We start from the raw sequence: 20,750 nt of genomic DNA on the forward strand, positions 1-20,750 counted from the left end.
GTGACAGTGCCCTCAGGATTGGATCTTTGGTTGTTTCTTCTTGGATGGCATCTTGCTTGCTCTGACCAAAGTTCATTAGGTCCACTTGTATGTTCTCCACTTGTATGTCCAGTGGAATGTCTTCCATGTCTTTGGGGTTTGGGAGTCTACTCAGCGTGTCTGATAGGATCATTGTTTTTCCTGGTTTGTATGTGACATCCATGTCATACCCCTGTAACTTCACTAAGAGTCTCTGTAGTCTTGGTGGAGCACTGGTCAGGGGGTTCTTCCATATCATCTCCAATGGTTTATGATCACTTAAGGTAGTGAAGTTCTTCCCAAATAGGTATGTATGGAACCTGGTTACGCCGAATACTAGTGCCAATGTCTCTCGCTCTATGTTAGAGTAGTTGCTTTGTGAACAGGATAGGGACTTCGATGCGAAGGCTACAGGCTTTTCTTCCTGGAACAAGCATGCTCCAAGGCCTTTTTGTGAAGCGTCGACTTCCAGCATCGTTGGCTTGCTAGGGTCATAAAACTGAAGACAGGTATCTTCTGACATGGACTTCTTCAGGTCTTCATAGATCTTCTGGTGGTCATCATGCCAGACAAATGGGGTGTCTTTCTTCAGAAGATCTCTCAGTGGACTGGCTTTGGCTGCAAAGTTTGGGACATATGTTGCTAGGTATGTAACAAATCCCAAGAACCGCTGTAGTTCGTCTTTGTTCTGTGGTGTAGGCATTGCTTGGAGGTCCTCTATTTTCTGGGGATCCGGTTTGATTCCATCTGCTGTATACAGAGATCCGTAGAAGTTTATGCTACTCTTCTTGATAGCACACTTACTACTGTTGAATACCAGTCCTTCTTGTTTGGCTACCTCCATCAACTGGGTGAGGTTTTTGTCATGCTCCTCCTCAGTTTTGCCAAATATCACAATGTCATCGGCGATGCTCACACACCCATCCACCTGTTCGGTGATGCGGTCCATTTCTTGCTGGAAGATGTCCTGACTAACTGATAGTCCAAATGGCAATCTCATGAAGCACCATCGGCCGAAGGGTGTGCGGAATGTTGTTAATTCCTGTGATTCCTCTTCCAGGGTTATCGACCAATAACCTGCCTTGGCGTCAAGTTTGGAGAAAAACTTTGCCTTGGACATCTGCGGGTTGATCTCCTCCAATGTGGGGATCTTGTGTTGGCACCTCTTCAAGTTAGAGTTTAAGCGCTTGGGGTCTAGGCAAACCCTTATCGACCCGTCTTCTTGATGGTCGTAGTGAGTGAGCTGCACCAGTCTGTGTGGTGGGTGATTTTCCTGATGATGCCTAGTTCCTCCATTTTATGGAGTTCAGCTTTTATTTTGTCTCTCGCAGGTGCACGCTGCACTTTGCGTGAGTGCCAATGCTTGGAGTCGCATTGTCTTTGAGGTGTAGTGTAGCTTTGTGCCTGAAGTTACCAATGGTGTCAAATTGTTCTGGGAACCGATCCTTCAAGTCTGTTACAGAGTTGACTGCGATGGCACAATAACTTGTAGTGTCATTCTCAGGTATCGTGTCTCGGGCACCACATTGATGGTAATTAGCTTCATTCGTTCGCATGTAGGTAGTCCAACAACTGATGGACCTGGAACATCCACAATGTAGAACTTGTGTGTTGACCAAGGCATCTGGCTATACTTGCATACTATACGTATGTAACCTAGGCATGGTATCTTTGTGTTGTTATAAGCTGTAAGCTTATCACTTGTACGCTTCATCACAGTTTTCCATCTGTTGCGAGGGTACATCTTCTTTATGATGCTAAGGGGTATGGTGTTTCCACCGCACCTGTGTCCAATTTGAGTTTCAGGTGGTGCTGTCCTGTTTTCTCAGGTAATACTATGTCAAGAGTCGTAAACACCTCGGTTCTTGTATCCTCTTGCAGGCACATATCAGATACTCGTATGTGTATACCGTAAAATGTGTGGTCTGCATCCGAGTTGTCTGTTGTTTCCTCATCTGTCTGTATAGCATTCACCTTTGGTCCCCTATTTGCTGGTCTGTCTCTGCGCCTTCCTCTTCTGTGTCTGCTTTTGTCCCAGCTTTTGTCTCTCTTTGCACTAGTGTCCGCTGTGGGTTTACCCTGCTGCCTGCGTGTTTTTCTGCAGCAGCTGGCCCAGTGCCCCTTGGCTTGGCAAGCGTTGCATGTGGAGGTATATGCTGGGCATGCTCTGGGCTGGTGTCTGCGGGCACAGTTCCCGCACTTCTTGTAACTGCTCTGGCTTCCGGTAGTGATGCCGCTGATATTTGCGCTAACACCGGACGATAAGTCTTTAAGGTGCTTCTTGCCAGCCTTAATTGCTTCATGTTTCCTTCCTTCTTTGAGCAGTTCTGGTAAGGTAAATCCTTTCTCCTGTTCTAAGAGAGTCTTTTGTAATTTCTCATTTGGGGTTGACGCTTATAACAAGTTCTATGATTCGCTCGGTCAACTCCGCTTCACTAAAATCGCATTCACGCGCCTTGATGCGGCACCTGTTCACAAACTCGTCCAATGTTTCAGATTGTTTTTGGCGGAAGCACATTAACTCGAGTCGGTGAATGCGGAAATTGACGCTGAGCTTCAGCTGGTCTTCAAAAAGCTTCCAAAGTTTGTCAGGGTCCTTTTGATCATCCTCGGACATTCCAGAGGCGTTGATTTTTCTCAAACCTTCAGTGCCCAATGCCAATGTTATTTTCACCGCCTGCTTCGCCTTGTCGGTGACGTTGTTGTCCAGTAGACAAAGATTCATTCTTTGTTTGAAGATTTTAAATTCATCGCCGATGTCTGTGATGGACCAATTCAAGGTTGGGTATTTATACATCTTGTAGTCTGCCATGTTGCGATGTTGTCGGCTACACGGTCAGGGAGGGTGCTACACAGGGTACAGAAGTAACCACCAACCTTGTTACTTGGGAGAAAAAACAATGAATTGGGTGTGATCAAGGACGGTGTGATATACTATGCAAGTGTGTGATGTACAGAATATGGTGTGATAAAAATTTGTGGCATTGAACTTAAAAAGTACTGTGCGTTGTGCGTGTTGTATATTTTGTGTCAATTTTGTTGTGACTGGGCTACATGAACATGTATGCATGTGAATGTATTGTAAACAGTGTGTTGTTGTTGTTACCTAACTGTGTGCTATGCAATGTATGTTGTAAATTACTTGTAATAATGTAGATTGTACTTGTAAACAGTGGTGATTTGTGGTAAACAAACTCTGAGATTAGGAATGTGTGTGCTAGAAACCGTCTTGTAATTTGTATGTTGTGTTTTGCTTGAATTTGTGTGTTGTGTGCAATGGTAACAAATATTAAAAAACAATTTGCTTTTTTTTTTTTTTTTTTTGAAAAAAGCAAAAGAGATTAGTCAGTTATACTTTTCTTTCAGTATCAAAAAAACATTAAAATACAATTATGATTAGGAAACACTATTTTTTTTTTGAACTCGACCTTTCAGAAAAATAATCGCGTAATATTTATCAGCAAAACTTTAATATTGCGCAAGCTTTATCGCGCAGGCTTTAAGACACAGATTTAAATATTGTTTGAAAATTAAAGTTCAGTTGCCACTGGTAGTTGAGTGCTCTTGAGATAAAGTCACGGCAATTAAGTCTTGCTTCTGTAACACTTGCTCTCCTGAAACTTGCGATTTCACAACACGGGCGACACGTTGACTTGCAAATTGTTGTCCCAAAACGGGTACTGGTAACAGTTCATAACAGACGGCAGATTGTCTGGACGATTGGTCACAGTTGAAGAAAGTTCTTGGCCTTTCGACATGCAGAACTGGTGCTTGTAGTACCACTGTCGGGGGAAGGGGGGGGTACTGCTATCAATGCTCAGCAGTGACTGGTACAGGGCGATGGGCGATAGTCTGTGAGGATATTGACAGACTAAATTAAGTTTTAAGCAGGTAAGTGCAGGTAGATTTGCACAGTTTCACTTAGTTTATTTACATTCAGATCAATGGATGAATGTTTTTCATTGCTTGGCATGCAATAGAATTTATGATGATCACCTGGAGTAGTTCTGGTTCGACTTACACAATTGCAGTGGGCCAGTAAATCTTACTTGCTGTAGTTTCAGTTGCAGACTAGACGTAGGTACAGTCAGAAAACAATCAACTACGATGATTTGGCCTTAAAAGTCGGGTAGGTACTCAGATATGTTTGTTTACAAGGGTTTTATGGCACCTTTATTTGACTCACGCACGAAGGATTCACTGTGGTACAGCTGAATTTGGCAATCGTCGCGTGCCTACTCCTCCCAGGTTATGGCGCTTAGTACAGCGCCGAAATGTTGCTACGCACGCTACACGTGTGCAGGAAATGTTGAAAATACAGTCTTTTGAGGCGATTTATCACTCAAATATGGCATCGATGCAGTTCAGTCTTGTCTAGCGTGGTCCTGGTTATCACTAGCACAGCTAGCCACCATGATGTAATAGTCAGACACGGTAGGTATGGTTCAAATATACACTTTAATGACAACTTATCAGGTTAGCATTTAGGTGATTGATATCTGGTAGGCGTAGTGATATTTGCGCATGCACGATCCAATTACGTAATGCGTGATTAGTCACTATGAGATAGTTCCTAATGATTGGCTATCACAACAATCACGAAAAAGAATGATTACCATTACAGAAATTATTTTCAGCTATCTTCAGAAGATAGCAATTTTAGAGAGGGGTCAAGTAAAAGCATGAAGCACCACATGTTTTTTTTAATAATGAAATACTTCAGAGCTTTGAGAAAGACTACCTTACTCAATGAAAAATTATGAGAGTTCATGGAGAAACATGTATTGCACACATATCTCAATAGTTTATTGCAGTACATGTAGACATATATTCCACAGTTTGCGAGTATTGGTTGCACAATTTTCAACCTTTCATAACCTCATGACTACAAGAAATTGTAAATTAGACTCCCAGCAAAAGAGAACTTAACCTCACATGGAATAATAAAGTCAAATATTGGCAGGCGAGACGACTGCAATACCGGTCAGGCTCCCAGCAAGAAATGCTACCATCTTCTACTTACTAGGCTTACACTTTCTAGCCAAGCTTGCTACATGGAAAATTCAAGCTTTCTTGCAATGTTTTTTTTAATTTTATTTTTCTCCCAGAGTAAAAGAACGTTTGTCACTGACAACTTTTAGTAAATTTGAACAAAAAATAAATTATTGTTAGATCTGCAAACATGTGACTTATTTATGACAAGGTATACAGACATATATGTGACATGATCAAGGGGAATGAGTCACATGTCGACCCTGGTTGAAAATGAATTTATCAATCGCTGAAAACAATATAAAACAAAAGAATTTTAACACTTTCTTTGCCAATATCTCAAAAACAATATTTGCAACATCCGACTTATTCCTCTTGATCATGTCATATATAATTCAATGTTGCATGAAACTTCAGCTAAATTTTATGTGAAACAGTCTTAAACAATTGTGCAATTCCTGCCTGGTCAAGCTGGTATGTTTTGAACATTCTACTTAGGCCTAAAAAAATTGTTTGATTGGCGTAGCCCGACCGACCCTAAAAGTAGGCTCTGCCCTGACTTTTTTTTTGCCAAAAAAATAGTAAAATTAAAAAATTTTAATTAAAATAAATAAATTTAAAAAAAGAAGAAGAAAAAAGTTCCAAAGCCTTTATCAAATGAAATTTACAGCTTAAAAAATGTTTTTCAGACTATGTGAGAACCCTGTTAATGTGCAATCCATCAGCAACAAAAACACATGTACAATGTAAAGAAACAAATGAAGCTTCACTTAACCCCCTGGACACTACTGGTCATCTAACAGCATTTCTGATTGGTTGATAACTTGACATTATCATTTCAATTGCCAATTATGACAAGGCTTTAAAAACTATTTATGGTCAAACTTACATAATTTGCAGATGATCTTATTAATACCCTTCTTGATTGGTTCCAAATTGGACACAATATTCATTTTAGCCAATCGGCAGGTAGTTCTCATGGGGTTAAATTGTTCAACCAGCATAATAAAATTCTTCCATTAAGTCATTCCAGCTGCTGCACTTGACCAATTCAAAGTTGACCATTATCCATGATATAATTAATATGCTAATTCACAAATGGCTTCAGGCAGCTATACCATATGATGTACAACATGTGTATAGTTTCAATTGGTAAGAGTGTATTTTTATTTTTACTTCATGTGCAATTCTACAAACTTAAACGATCTGACATTTACCATACCAGAACGTAATTCAAATTTGGCGATATTTTTGCTAAACATTTGCTAAACAAATTAATCAGCAAGAATTTTTTTGTACATAAGCATTGTGTAGCCAGAGGTTTCCAGTGGTATAAAAATCTCAACTTTTTTTGTGAAAACTGGGGGGATGAGGCTGAAATGCCCCTTTAATAATCAAATCTGAATTCATCCCAATTACCTGCATGAAATGTTGATGCTATGGGTGTACAGACTTGCCAAGTAGGGTTGGTTGGTTGATCTAAATTTATTTCTGGAAGAGGCTAAAATGACCGTCAAAAATCACAGAAAGGTTGAAAAATTTGAATATTTTCAAAATTTCAGAATTTCAAAACATGACAGTCAAAATTAATCCACTTTAGCCAAAAAAACACAATATCTGGGTTGGTCATGCCAATAGAACAGGGTTTGTGTTTTGTTACCTTAAAACACTACCATAAAAAGTAGAAATTTTAATGTGATTATTTTTGCATACCTCCCCTGACATAAAACAAATACATTTGCATGTATTGTTATTGTTTTTGGGAGCACAAAAAGGGGTGAAAATAATAAATATACCAAAATAAATGTCACATTTTACAGTACATGTCCCTAAAAAGTCCTATGCATTACCGTACATCTCAGTTTATCTCACTAGCATCAATTCAAAGGATTTTAGAAGTGCCTTGAGTTTTAGCAATTTCCTTCTCAGACAGCAGTCACAGCACCCACACTTTCCTGAAGCCAAGAACTTGTAAAACATGATAATTTTGTGGCATTAAAATTTCACATTTTGGAGAGAATCCATCTTACTGCAACATGAAATTTTTGTGCATTTGTATATTTCCTTAAAAATATTTGTGTGCTTGAAAATTTTCATGCACATGAATATTGGGCTATTCCATTTAAAATCCACACTACCCCTGTGGAAGATTTAGCTTAAGTCTTCCACAAAGGGAGTATGAGTTTTGAATAGAATAGACAAATGGGTAACTTCCATTTGAAATACTCACTCCAGTTGTGGAAGATAAAGGTAAAGCCATAATACAGGGGGAGTATGGATTTTAAAAGGATTAACCCTGACCAATTACATTGGAAAAACATACTCCCCCTGTAGAAGATATTTCCAAAATCTTCCACAGGGGTAGTGTGGATTTTAACTGGAATAGCCCATTTTATGCTTTACACACAGTATTACTTACCCTGACCATGTCTGCCGTGTCCTCTTTGCTTGCGGGTTGTTTGCTTGATTCGTGATTGTTATTGCTTGTAATTTTACCGCTTCTGGTAGAGCGTGTTGGACTGTCCGTAAGATTCTTCAAATCATCTGTTGACAAAATTGTTTTAAAAAAATAGAAAGAAAGCGCTGGTTAGCAGAGGGAAAATACAAAATGTATGCCGATGATGATGGTCACAAAGTGACCTACTTCCAAAATGAACGTCTATAGCTACAATGGTTAGCATCGATCTATGACATTTTGTGATCTAAGAAATAGTTAAACATAAATATCTTAACACGGGGACCATGAGATCAAAACAAAATTAGAAACCATCTCATTTCCAGTCCGTGTTGACTTACGCTGTGGGTCAGAAAAAAGCAATCAAGATATATACCCTACATCTTGGTCGATAACTTTCTCTACCCTCCTCATTCATATTGCATCTCTGATCTTCCGATTCTGCATATTCATAGGTCCAAATGGTAAAATAACCAGACATTCACAACCAACGAGGGGTAGAGAGTTTAAAGGGTTGAAATTTGAATTTGGATGTTCCTCTCGCATCACGAGAGTATATAATGTCGCCCAATGCATAGATGTGGCCAAGTCTTGACTGACATGGTCATCCCACACCCCACTTCACCTTCAAACCTGTGGAGTATGGATGGATTCACAACCCCCAAATACTTTTTATTTAGTTTCATAGAGAGAACATGCTTTCCCTTGTAAAGCATCAAACTGAACTTCTCCAAACACACATGTCACAAATGGTATTTAAACTGAAACGCATCATCTTTGTTCATCAAAAAGAGCCATATACGCTTAAATAATATCTTAAATGCCAACCACACAAACACGTACACACTTTCAAGTGCTCATAACTCTTTTTGTCTCAATCAAGTTGTTCTACATGTAGGAGTTTCCACAAGCATTTTGTTGACCATTAGTTATGTGACTACAGATCAATGTTATGTGGGTGGGAAATGTTTCAAGAAAAATTAAGAACTGAGTGTTAATGTTTGATGATAATTTGCCCCCATTTGGTCAATTTACCAAAGAATTTCAATTTTAAAAGTTACAGGCTCAAGTGACCTCTCTTTTTAATCTAACCCTTTGAAAACAATGATGATATTATTATTTTAAAATAATAATAATTATTATTAAATAAACAAGAACAGTAATAATTAATAATAATAAGTACAGTATTAATATCTTTTCTTGTAAATGAAAAATTGTTTCTTTCCAGTAATAAAGTATAGATTTATAGTCTATTTAAAAGGGACTGGGAGAAATGTTGGAAACCATATCTTCTTATTTTTTTATTAATCCTAATATCCTAAAAATAAACTTCAAAAAACATCCTCTTAGTCTATTCATCAGACATGTTAATTTGCACATCTTACATCCAAAAAAGTCACTGTACTATTCATGTAAGCGAACACAATAATTAGCCTGGGTGACCCAGTTTTTTTAAGTAGAAGAATATTTGCATGAATTATCTCACAAAGAAATAAGCTACAAGAGTAGGCCTCATTGTAATTGTTTTTTGACTGAGCAATTATGCTTCTTTTGTTTTTCAGTTTTCCTTTCTTGACCCAACAAAAGTATGTGGGTTGGTAGACAAACCAGGCCTAGAAAGGTGTCTATATCCGTGGCATCTCTGTCTCGGATTCTAAGATGTAATAGTTCTACTATTCATTATAATGCATTATCTCAAATGAACAAATATACCCAGGACACCTCCCCCAACCCCCACACACACCCCTACCGTATGTGGGTTGGTAGACAAACCAGGCCTAGAAAGTTGTCTACATCAATGGCATTCTTGTCTCAGATTCTAAAGTTGTAATAGTTCTACTATATATGGAATTCAATACAATGCATGTATCTCAAATGAACAAATATACACATGACCCACCCCCTTTACACACACCCCATACATACGCATGTATAAATGGGGCCCACATTTTAACAGCTACCCCATAAAGATGCCAAACATGATGGTGTTCATTTCTGGAAAACCTATCTCGTACCGATTTACTTGAACACACAACAGTCACACAGCATACATGTACAACATGTATTGACATCACTACACCTACATGTTTTCAATACTTTGCTTGTGATGAAAAAACACAAACAACCAAGAATTCGTGGAATTTTTCTACAGTTTCCTCAATTAACTTTAAACGCACACATTTGACAAATTGAGATGGTGGTTTACAAATTATGATAAATGTACATTTTTTCTACTTCTTTGTTTCAAGGAATGCTATCTTCTGAAGATAGCTGCCATATACATCAAGTTGATTACATGCAATAAAAGACAACTTGCTGACAGAAATGTTTTGTTATTTAATTTTACATCTATAAATTGATCAATTAATATGATAGAAAGACACTTAGTTTGTTCAATTCGAAGAATTCTTCACAAAATAATAAATCAAAATAAACACTTTGGTGCCAATACTGCAATTTAGCCTTCAAATTTCTAAGTCTTTTAAAACTTCTTAAAATGAAATTTGCTCAAGGAGACTACAAGTACTACAAGTAATGTACTTTGATGAACTGAAATACCCTGCAAAAAGCAAAGTGCTACAGGTACTTTTGGCAAAATCTTAAATTTGTTAATAATTCTATTTTTCTATTTTCTTTCATTGATCTCATTAGTATGGGTCAAAATTAAAAGGGAGCATACATGATATCATTTTATGAGTGAAAAAACAGACAAATTTGTCAATCTAATCAAACGTTTTTACGCACTGTAAGTAATACAGTTTTCCTCCTTTCCACACTCTCTTTAATGTTACAATACACTGATGTCGGTAAGATATTGAAACCATTATAATATAAGCTAAGTGTACCAACACTAAAAATATATTGCATCCTCAGTGAACTTGCTGATCATAAATTTAGCGACTATCAATAAACTGAGTACCTAATAATTTATTACTAAATACTTTTGTAGCATGCTTTTAGTCTACTCTTGCAGTCAAAAACATAAAAAATTCAGTAACTTTTATTACAATTTCTTCCGGATTTGAAATTTAATGAATCGGCCCACCTTAACCACTGACCCTCTTAACGTTATTAGTATTCCAACAATTTGTACACTGTACTGTACACGCACATATGGTGATCAATACATTTTATCCAATCACTCAAATGAGTGTATTGTCAATGTATTGGCTTCAGTAATTGGACCTGTAACAAAGACTTCCAAGATAAAGTGCAATTAGTTGACTAAATAAAATATCTTAGCCTAACAGGGGTTGTCTAGCTCATTAGCATATGTAAATTGATTTTCACTCATTTGGAATATGATAATTGTAATTACAGACTAGAATGGTAGACAAGAAAAGCTTTCAACTTGTGATAAAACCAGTGGCATAATGGACAACATTTCATAGGGAGGGGGGCAAAATTGCAAAGTCATCCTGCCAACATTAGCCCCCCCATGACAACTTTCGTGGCAGAAATGCATTTGGAGTGTGCCAAAATGTACTTTTTGCAATACTAAATGGGCCAAAATTAGGTTATTTTGGGGCTGAAATATGCCAAAATGAACAAGCATGTTAAACATTTTTGCAAATCGTGTCCAGTATTTAACTCTCGAACCCAGTCAGTACATCACTCACTATTGTAACTTTTTCCAACCAACTCCAACACCCCATAATATGGTGAATAAATGATGGACACTGTCACATGGCAAGTAAACCTTTGATCTTCCCCAAGCATCTTGTTCTAAATTACAAATGTAATTTTAAGATTTCTCAAATCGATATATAACTTTTCTTTTCAAAAATTGTCAGTGTATACATGTAACATACAAAATACTACACTAAATGTAGTGGGCTGAGATAAAGACACTATGCAAATCTCGCATTTGTTTTACTCCAATAAAAGTGGAAGTGTTATGGCTTGACCCTTTGTTTTGAAAACAAACACTGCAATTGATGAATAAATACCAGGCTTGTGCCATTTGGCTGATAACAGCTGAAAGCAGACTACAAGCAGGGTTGCCAAACCCCTCACTAAGTAGCCCAATTGGGCTACTTTTGTTGATTATCCACAGGATTTTTTACTGTGTCCTGTCCCATAGAAACCAACTGCTAAGAAAATAATTAGGCAGCTTTTTGACAATAGCTTCCACAACTTTCCCGTCCCATAGAACCCAATGGCTAAGAGAAAATTTGCAGACGTTTAGATGATTTGACCCCCAATTTTGGGCTTCAAATGTTTTGGCAATCCTGACTGCAAGGTGGCCAAGTAGACAATATAACAATAAGGAGGAAACTATTCATCTTTTTTTCATCAACAGCTTTGGAAATCTTGTAAAATGTAGTTTTCAGAATAATTGCTCTTTGTTTTGATAAATTCACCCACACATGTAATTATGAAGTAAATATAATTCACAGAATCATCCCCCCCCTTTTTGTTACAGTGCATTTAACTGAGGGAGACTATTTTCAGGGTGCATTATTTGGTAGCATGATGGCATAAAAAACTACTCATTTCTAAAATTCAAGGAAGAGCACTCTTTAAAAAATATACAATTTATTTTAAAGATGGAAAGTACTATTAGATTATTTTTAATTACAAAAAAAAAGGAAAAATAAAAGTTGAGGCGTTTCCCTTTCATCAAATATAAGTTTAGTTTCTACAAAATGAATTTTAAATAAAACTATCAATATTAAAAAAGAAGTATTTTACTCCTTCATTTTTTATGTTTCAATTAGGCATAGGGAATAATAATTATCATTTTGAAATTGAATCAAATGACCAACTCCGATCAGCATAAATCCAATCTACCTGATTAAAAAAACAATCATCTCAACTGTGTTAGACATCATGCATTACTCAAGCAGCCTCAAAACTAGTTGCAAATTTTTTTTTTCGCTGTGATGATGAAGTGAAACGGATGTCTGATCCAAGAGTGACTCATAACTCCAGCCAGCTCGAGCAATTAGCCATCCATTCCTCTACCACTGCTAATTAAAAAATTTTAAGCTGCACCACTAATAAGTACTCCACTGAAACAAAGCCAAACCAGGGCGTAACAACACTGCTATTAAAATCTAGCCCCATCTCACACTCGCATCAGTGCAGGCATCTCCCATCATCACAACCATAAAACTATGTAAACAAGCCAAATAGTTTGCAGAGAAATATAGATGCTATCACGACCGACTACGTCGTGTCGCAAGGTGATTATGCAAATGATTATCACTCTCGATAAAAGATGCTCCACTGCACATAACATATAAAAGTCCGTACACCAAAAAGCAATAATAGCAGCTGACCTAAAACTCAAATGTTATGTTAGATTCACCTACTCCACTAAGTTACTTCATCCCAATATGGATGCTACATAATTTGTTGTGTGCAAGCCCTGCTGTGGTTATTGCATATTTGATAAGCCACCGGCTCGCAGTAGTTGCCGTCACCATATTGCCAAGTATGTAAAGTGCTACTTGTCAGCCCTAGTCGAAACTATCAGCAGCCATATTGAAAACTTGAAAATAAACTCTGATTCCACTTGCAAACTAGACTTAACCACCACTAAATTCTATTGAAAACCCAACTATAGCACATGTACAATACCCCACCAGACCCTCAGGGAATTTGAGCGAGTTTCAGTGCTCGGAAATGGAGCATTTGGTCGGATTTGGCTGCCGTCGCTATCTAAAGTTTGTGAGTTAAAGCATCCAAAATGGCTGCCCAGCACCGCTAAGTGGATCTGCCACCTGCCGATGCCGTCAGGCTCTCACTATATCTCGCTCCATCTGTGCCACTCTCATCCATAAAATAATCATCCACAGACTCACAATGCATGACACACACGATACTAGCCGGAATAATACATTCACAGACAATATGAAAAGGTCACATCAAGAAAATACTAACTAAACCAGTGTATGCCAACAACAACTTTCCTATGCCAGCAAGTGTAACTAAGTGAGAACAAATTTTTTACCGTCACATAAGTAAACTTAATCAGAACAAATAACCATCTTACCTTGTTATCAGTCCTAGTCCTAGATAAAATATCCTGTAAATATTGCACTGATGAAAATTACAAAAATATATACATAATATTCCAAAAATTGCACTGCCCGGCAGCGGGGACTAAAATATTGCACTTGCTCCCGTTACGCTGACAACTTTGAGTTTCTCTCTAACCTTGGATGATCTTTTTTTTTTCTCCTCCTCACTCTCTCTCTCTTGCATTCATTAGTACGCCACCCTCCCACAACTCGACAAAGAAGCTCAGCTCATTATTATTCCAATGACCCACTGATGTTGGCAATAATAATAAAATGAAAAAAAAAATCCCCTCTGCGGTAGAAAGAATTGGCCAGATAATAACTTGGCAATAACATACAGTGGGCTTCCTCACTGTGACTGAGAGGGGTGGGCATCACAAGGATGGGTCATCATGGGTGATTATTACCTAGGACCACTTAATTTTCTAAAAGCATTTACCATTACACAACGGTGAATTTAAAGTTCACTTAAAATATATAAAGATAAAAATACATGCAGTCTGAATTAAAAATCCTACATGGAATTAGATAAACTTATTTTTCAAAAATTTCTTTGAAATAAATTCAATCATATGCCATTGTCCAGTTATTAAAATTTAATATTCCACCAACTCATTAAGACTGGATCCATAAGCTCTTAATGCAATTTGCATATGGTCCTTTCTTCAACACAATTTTTAATCAGTTTGCACACACAGCATCAATCAATTCTTGGTTTTACATTATGACTGAATTGCTTATGAATATTCATATTTCAGCCCTATGATATTTCACAACATCAATTATTATAATATTAATAACTGTCCATGAAGACTGTACAACAGTAAATACTTGTTAACAAATATATGATTTAGTTTTTTTTAAACTTTACCCTTAGAATGTTATACCACTATCTAAAAAAATGTTTCTTTCCCAACACAAAACGGACTTACGTTAATTAATGATGGATTTGAAGAAGTTATCATTTTGATTGCACAATATTATAAAGATTTTAAAATTACTTTTTTTGTTAAAAAATAAAACAGATGCCCATCGCAACTTTTAACTTTATTTGTGAAGGTTATAACTTTTGAAAGCATTTTGACCACCATGTTGAAATAACCAATTCATTGGTTTTTCTCTTGTTGTATTATAATATTATAATGTTCAGACAGATGTAACTTTATTTCTGCATAATTATTACAACTTTTGAAAACATTTTGACCATCATGTTGAAATAACCAATTCATTGGTTTTCTCTTCTATATTACAATATTAAAATGTTCAGATGTCATTATTTCTTTATTTGTGCAGGTTATAACTTTTGCAAGCATTATTCTTTGACCATGTTCAAAAATCAAAATTGCAATTCGTAAATTACTCTTTATGGTTTCTGGAAAATAAAGTTGTACTCAATACAAAAAAAAGTAACCAAAAAAGAAACTTGAAAATAAACCTAAATTATGATCTTGCCAAAATATGCATTCAATGTTTGTAATAAATCGAAAACAAAGAGAATTTGCATACTTGTGTCATTAAGTGGAAGTATAATGTGTTTTTATAATGGCTGTTGTTACTGATTGCAATACATCTTCTACAAGTTACCATATGGTCAGTTAATTATATAGAACTATCATAGGATATAGAGATGACCACTGGACCACTGAACTGAAGAATTTGATCACTAAATAAGTACATGTGGGGAGGTTTTAAGAACAGTTCTTGTTCATTGCTTGACTTATACTTTTTTCCTCAGGTGATAACAAACTCTGTTCTACGGGCTCAACTAACCCAGAATTTGTGTTTTGAGATTTTTGTAATTTTTAAGGGTCTCTTGCAAACACAACAAAGACAAATTGCCATGGCAAACCGATTCTACTTGAAAGGTCCATCAGCGTCTTACACTGAGGTTTTGGTCACCGTATAAATAGAACTTTACTTTTGTGGAATTCAGAATAACAAGTTTTTCACTCATAAATATTTAGTTGATTTCTCTAAAATATGAGAAACTCACTTGAAATTGAACAATAAATACATGTAGATGCCTATTGAACGATAAATTACTCATCACCATATAACACATCGCATTTTTACCTCGATACAACTGAAGACAAACCATGTTATCTCTGATATTATCTTCTATAGATTTTCGTTATTAGCTCATCATAGGAAGACAATATAAAGAGGACCTCTAACTAAGAAACAATAATACAAAGAAGTGGTGACAAGACAAGCAGGTGGCAGGGATTAACTCACTGCTCTTATATTCACTGAGTGACACTATCCTATTAGTACTCTGAAGAGATAGATACAAGAAAGGAGAGCACACTTCATACAGCAAAGTTTGTTTAGTAGGCATGGGCATCAATCCTAGGGGGACATGGTGACGTGACCCTCCCCCCTTTTGGGAAATTTTGTTCTTTTTGACAATTTAGGCAAAATGCATTGCCCCCCCCCCTTTCAAGACAGATTGACACTGCTGTTTGTACACATGTGTGTGGGGGTGGGTGGGTGGGGGGTTACTCGTAAACACGGACACACAAGAGAAATCTCTGTACAACAGTGGATGCACAGGAACCGTGGATGTCCACTTTTCCTAGATCAAGTATTTCTAATTTTCTAGACTATAAACACCACAAGAACACAGTTTGGCTAATAACTGCAGTTGCTTGTATATAGGGCGAGTACACATTTGGAGAGTAAAACCATAAACCGCGTCCAACTGTTAATGCGCGCACACAGCATGCAAACATTATTTAAATTTGTTTGCAATTCATTTTTGTTTTGAACAGTACAAATATGCCCAGTTAGCCATTGTAACATATTTTTATGTAAATATTGCAATTTACAATGTACTTTTGGTCATGGAAGCAACATCAAAGGCATTTTCGTCAGAATTGATAATGTTCAAAAATGTTTTTACTAGATTTTAGTTCAAATGTTTGATTCTTTGTGAAAATTTAAAATACATGTATCAGCAAAAACAATGATTCTTCAATTCTTAATATAATTTTAAATAGGACAAAGATGCCTCTGGCACAGTGACCATGTCCCAGATCAGGTTTAAATGGTGGACCACAAATGTACACTGAAGTGGGTGTACGTTACTTGTTTGCATAAATTTAATGCAAAATTTACACTCTTTTATGCTATTATGCTAAAATATTTAGTTTTTAATAGGTGTAATATCTGACATACCATACTAAAACAAAGTTGAAGTACGGTAAACGTAATTATGTGCACAACATGGAAAAAAAGTAATTTATCATCCAACATATTATTCATGCATAGGAAATGATTCAGTTTTGTTTTCACTAATTAGGTCTGTAACATATTTATTTAATGCCATCTGTCATGCAAGGTTAAAAGTCAACTGATAAAAGCCTCTTACTCTTATTATCCTTCAAGATGAAATTGATATCACATTTATCATTGTACGGTTTGCAAATGTATCTCTAATAAATCAAGAAAAAATTATTATATAAAAACTAGAATAACGCGGTTCGTAATTAAGGTGGCCCCCACAACAAAGGTTGGTAAATATAAAGAATACCAGCACAAAACCAAGTTTGAAGTTGATCAGTGACCGGGGGTACTCAGTACAAATGACCATACGGGACGTGCACGCAAATATGGGTAGCATTTTCAGCCTCTTGGTATATCAATGACCCCTTTTTCAAAGCATATTTTGGTATATGAATGGGTCCTTTTTCAAAATTTTCTCAATTTTTTCGAAAAATAGGCCAATTTTTCCTTAATCTAGCCAAAATTTTCCCAAAATTTTGGGAAAATTTGTAAAAACTAAGACAATTTGGGTTAAATTCAGCGAAAATTTTGACTTTTGGTATATCAATGGGTCCAAATTTCTTGAAAAATTGGTATATTTATGGGTCCACTTTCAAATTCTCAGCGCACGTCCCTACCAAAACCAAACTTGGGCACCCCCCCCCCCCCGGGATCAGTGATTGCATTTAAGCTGCAAATATGCAAATGAGCTTATTAATATTTTTAATATGTACATTAATTTTTAATACAAATTGCCATTGCTAACTATTGCAATCCTTTTTTTAACACAATATTGGACAACAATGTGGTGCCTTTTATTTGAAGGTCCCAAGGGGTAGAAGAATACTTCAAAAACTTCAAATTAACTTTTTTTTAAACAAAAGTTTAAGTTATACTTGAAAATTTTAAAAAAGAAACCAAAATAAATTTTATACAGCCTAAATGGTGATGCTACATGTTAAAACCAGATAGTGACAGACGGACAGTCTCTGATAAATGTATCTAGTGTTCTATATCTCTGTACTAAATTTCAAACTGGTCTATCAAACTTGAAGGGGAAAATCCCGGCCGAGGAAATTGTCTGTTTTCATTGTACTCTAAATGTAAAAGCCTTCAGAGCTAGTTTTACAATAGGAAGTACATACTTAATTTAAGTGCAAAAAATATTGAAAGAATCAATCATAAAGAATTTAACGAATCGGGGGTAGAAAAAGGGTTTGCACTCTGCACTACATTTTAATCCATGCACACATACACTTTAATATTAATACAGATTTCTTTTACTTTATTTCAACTTCTTATTAATGAATCCAGATGATGACTAATATTAATTAATCAATTACATGGAGATTACCACTTAAGCTCATTAAATATGCACGATGGACAACAAAGTAAACTTCATCCTCCCTCATTATAAATTCTTTGATGTGATCCACTAATTACAAGGAGTCTGCTTGGTTAATTTGCATCACTTCCACTCACTGACTGACCACTGAGGGAGACATGATGTGTTTTATTTTGTTTTGTTCTTCCTCCCCCCCACACTTTGAAAATACATTTTTGTTTGTTTGAAGCCCAAGCTAAGTAATGAGGTCCTAGTCATTCATTGGAAAATGTAATATTTGTATAACTATAATGCAGAAAGACAAAATGTCTAAATTTCATATTGCTGTACATAACAGTGTTTCTAGCTTAAAAATTCTAAATTTGAAGAGATAGATGAAGAATTTTGGTCAATTTTTAATATCAACTCCACAATGAATTGTTGTGTGGTTAATTATAAAGTGGGTCACGGAAAACTGTTTTAGTGGTTGCCAAGCTGTAAAATGGGGTGAAATTGAACAGAAATGGCATCTAGAAAATGTTTCTCATAATCTAAGATATTCACCAAAAGACTCATTTGATTTTGATGCCTTACAAATTTATGTTTAGGCCCCCTCCCCCAAAAAAAGATTTGTCTCATGTCCCATGGGAGTTTGAAATCGAATGCGGTATGCGGTTTTTAATATCTTTTATAAATTGAACAATGCCAATTTCGGAGTTGCGGTGCGATCAGAAACAAAATTGAACATTGATTTTACAGCCGATTTTCAGCCAAATTTCGTTAAAATATAAATTTTTTTTTGGCCTTGGCAAAATGTGTTTTTATTAGCAATGAGAACAAATGCATGTAATGCATCCGAATTACAAGCTCTGAAGGGCTATTTGATTAAGGAAAAAATAAGGAAAAAAATAACACCCATTTTTTATAGTACAGTAGATTTAAAACAACAGTCACGACTTACTATTTGCTTCGATTTAATAAATAAATAAACAAATGAGTAAACAAATAAAATTAAAAAATAAATGCAATAAAATAACATACCAGGTACAACTGAACAAAATTAAATAAAAATCTATACAAATAACATTGTAATTTGTATAGTAACTTTCCTATAATCCTATTTTTACTTCTATTTTACTAAAATATATTAGCCTGAAGTAATTTAAATATTATTTAAGATAGAATGAAATAAAAGGAAACTAATAAAAAAAATAAGTACCTAATACTTAGAGTTGGCTAAATACATAAAATAAACAATATATTCATTTCAAAAGAGTAACATCAAGATGAAAGAACAAGTCAACTTACCATTGCCACACATTCTTCTTGTTTCATTCCAAGTATGTTGCATACATGTATCCTCAATGATCACCTTTCACAACTAACAACTACAACATATGTCATTTCATATTTAAACCCAGAAACCTGTTCTTTATTAACTTTTTAATAACTTTCAAAAACTTATGAATATGCAATAGCTACTTCCCCTAAGATAACACAAAGAGATGTATGGCCAGCCAACTTTGCAACAAAGAAAAGTTGCCTGCAGCTGAACAAAGCCCATTGTGGCTGGTCCTGGCACACTAAAACTCCATTGATCTTCTTCCAAAACTTTTCTTTGTCCAGTTCATAACCACTCAACTGTTTTAATATTTAGCAAATGTCAATCAAGCAATAAAGTTTTCTGATCCAAAACCAGGCGGCTGTGTGCTTAAATTTAATTTATTATTAATTGAAAGAGAAAATTAAGTGGGAAATTAATATTCACAAAAATGTATGCAATGGAGATCTGAGACGAATCATATGGAGATTGGAGAATTTTGATCATTTCAAGTTGACAGATCCAATAATGGAGTAATCAAATATATATGACCCATTCCATGTCAACTCCAGGGATGTACACAGCACCTCTTCAATTTTTTCTTTTCTGTGTGTGGTAGATATTGATGAAAAGTAAAATTCGAAAATTTGAGCTTCATACTCCATTTCGTTTTCCCGTGGCATCAATTTGAAATTTAGGGGTCAGCGTAAAAATGTGTCATAGCCTTGAACAACGTTGGAGGTCCATAAATGTATAAAGGAACCATTTACAACTTTGAAAAGTATGTATCCTGGGGTACTTATTTGTGTAGAATTAAAATCTGGCATCAGAAAACTTGTAACTCCTTAACTTTAAAAGATATAGGGCCCTCAAAATGCAACTTCGTCCATCCAGGACCAACTTTGGGGGGTCAAAACTCCAAAGTAAAAATAATTTTATAATCCATTTTTTTTTGCCAGTCAGAGCCCTTTGGTAGGACATTACTCTTATCCAATATTGAGCCTATTAGAATATTTTTTTTTTTTTTTTTACCCATACAAAACCCCAATTGTACATTTTTGTACATTTGACCCCCTGAAAACCAATGTCAGACATTTTGCCCCACCATCAACTTCAGGTATGTTGAAGATATGTCCTTGGACAACATTTCTGAGAGATATTGGCTTTGGGACTTTTCAACACATCAGTATTTTGCATTCTCCATAGAGTTACACATTTTTTGATAAAGGAGTTATTATATGACATTCTGATGCCAGAGTTTGAATTCACATTTTATAAGTTCCCCAGGATACATAAAAGTTGTAAATGGTTCCCTTTTGGACATTCATTCATGGATATCTTTAAAGT

General features: G+C 35.8%; 1 protein-coding gene across 1 annotated transcript in view; it reads right to left on the reverse strand.

Annotated features, from left to right (window-relative positions):
- Positions 1–20,750, reverse strand: part of LOC140147380 (uncharacterized) — a 100,427-nt gene that overhangs the window by 62,953 nt on the left and 16,724 nt on the right. Inside the window, 1 exon segment of the mRNA XM_072169156.1 lies at positions 7,430–7,554. Within this exon segment, the coding sequence (XP_072025257.1) occupies positions 7,430–7,554 (125 nt within the window).

The sequence above is a fragment of the Amphiura filiformis genome, chromosome 3 (genome assembly GCF_039555335.1).
Source record: "Amphiura filiformis chromosome 3, Afil_fr2py, whole genome shotgun sequence".
NCBI lineage: Eukaryota > Metazoa > Echinodermata > Ophiuroidea > Amphilepidida > Amphiuridae > Amphiura > Amphiura filiformis.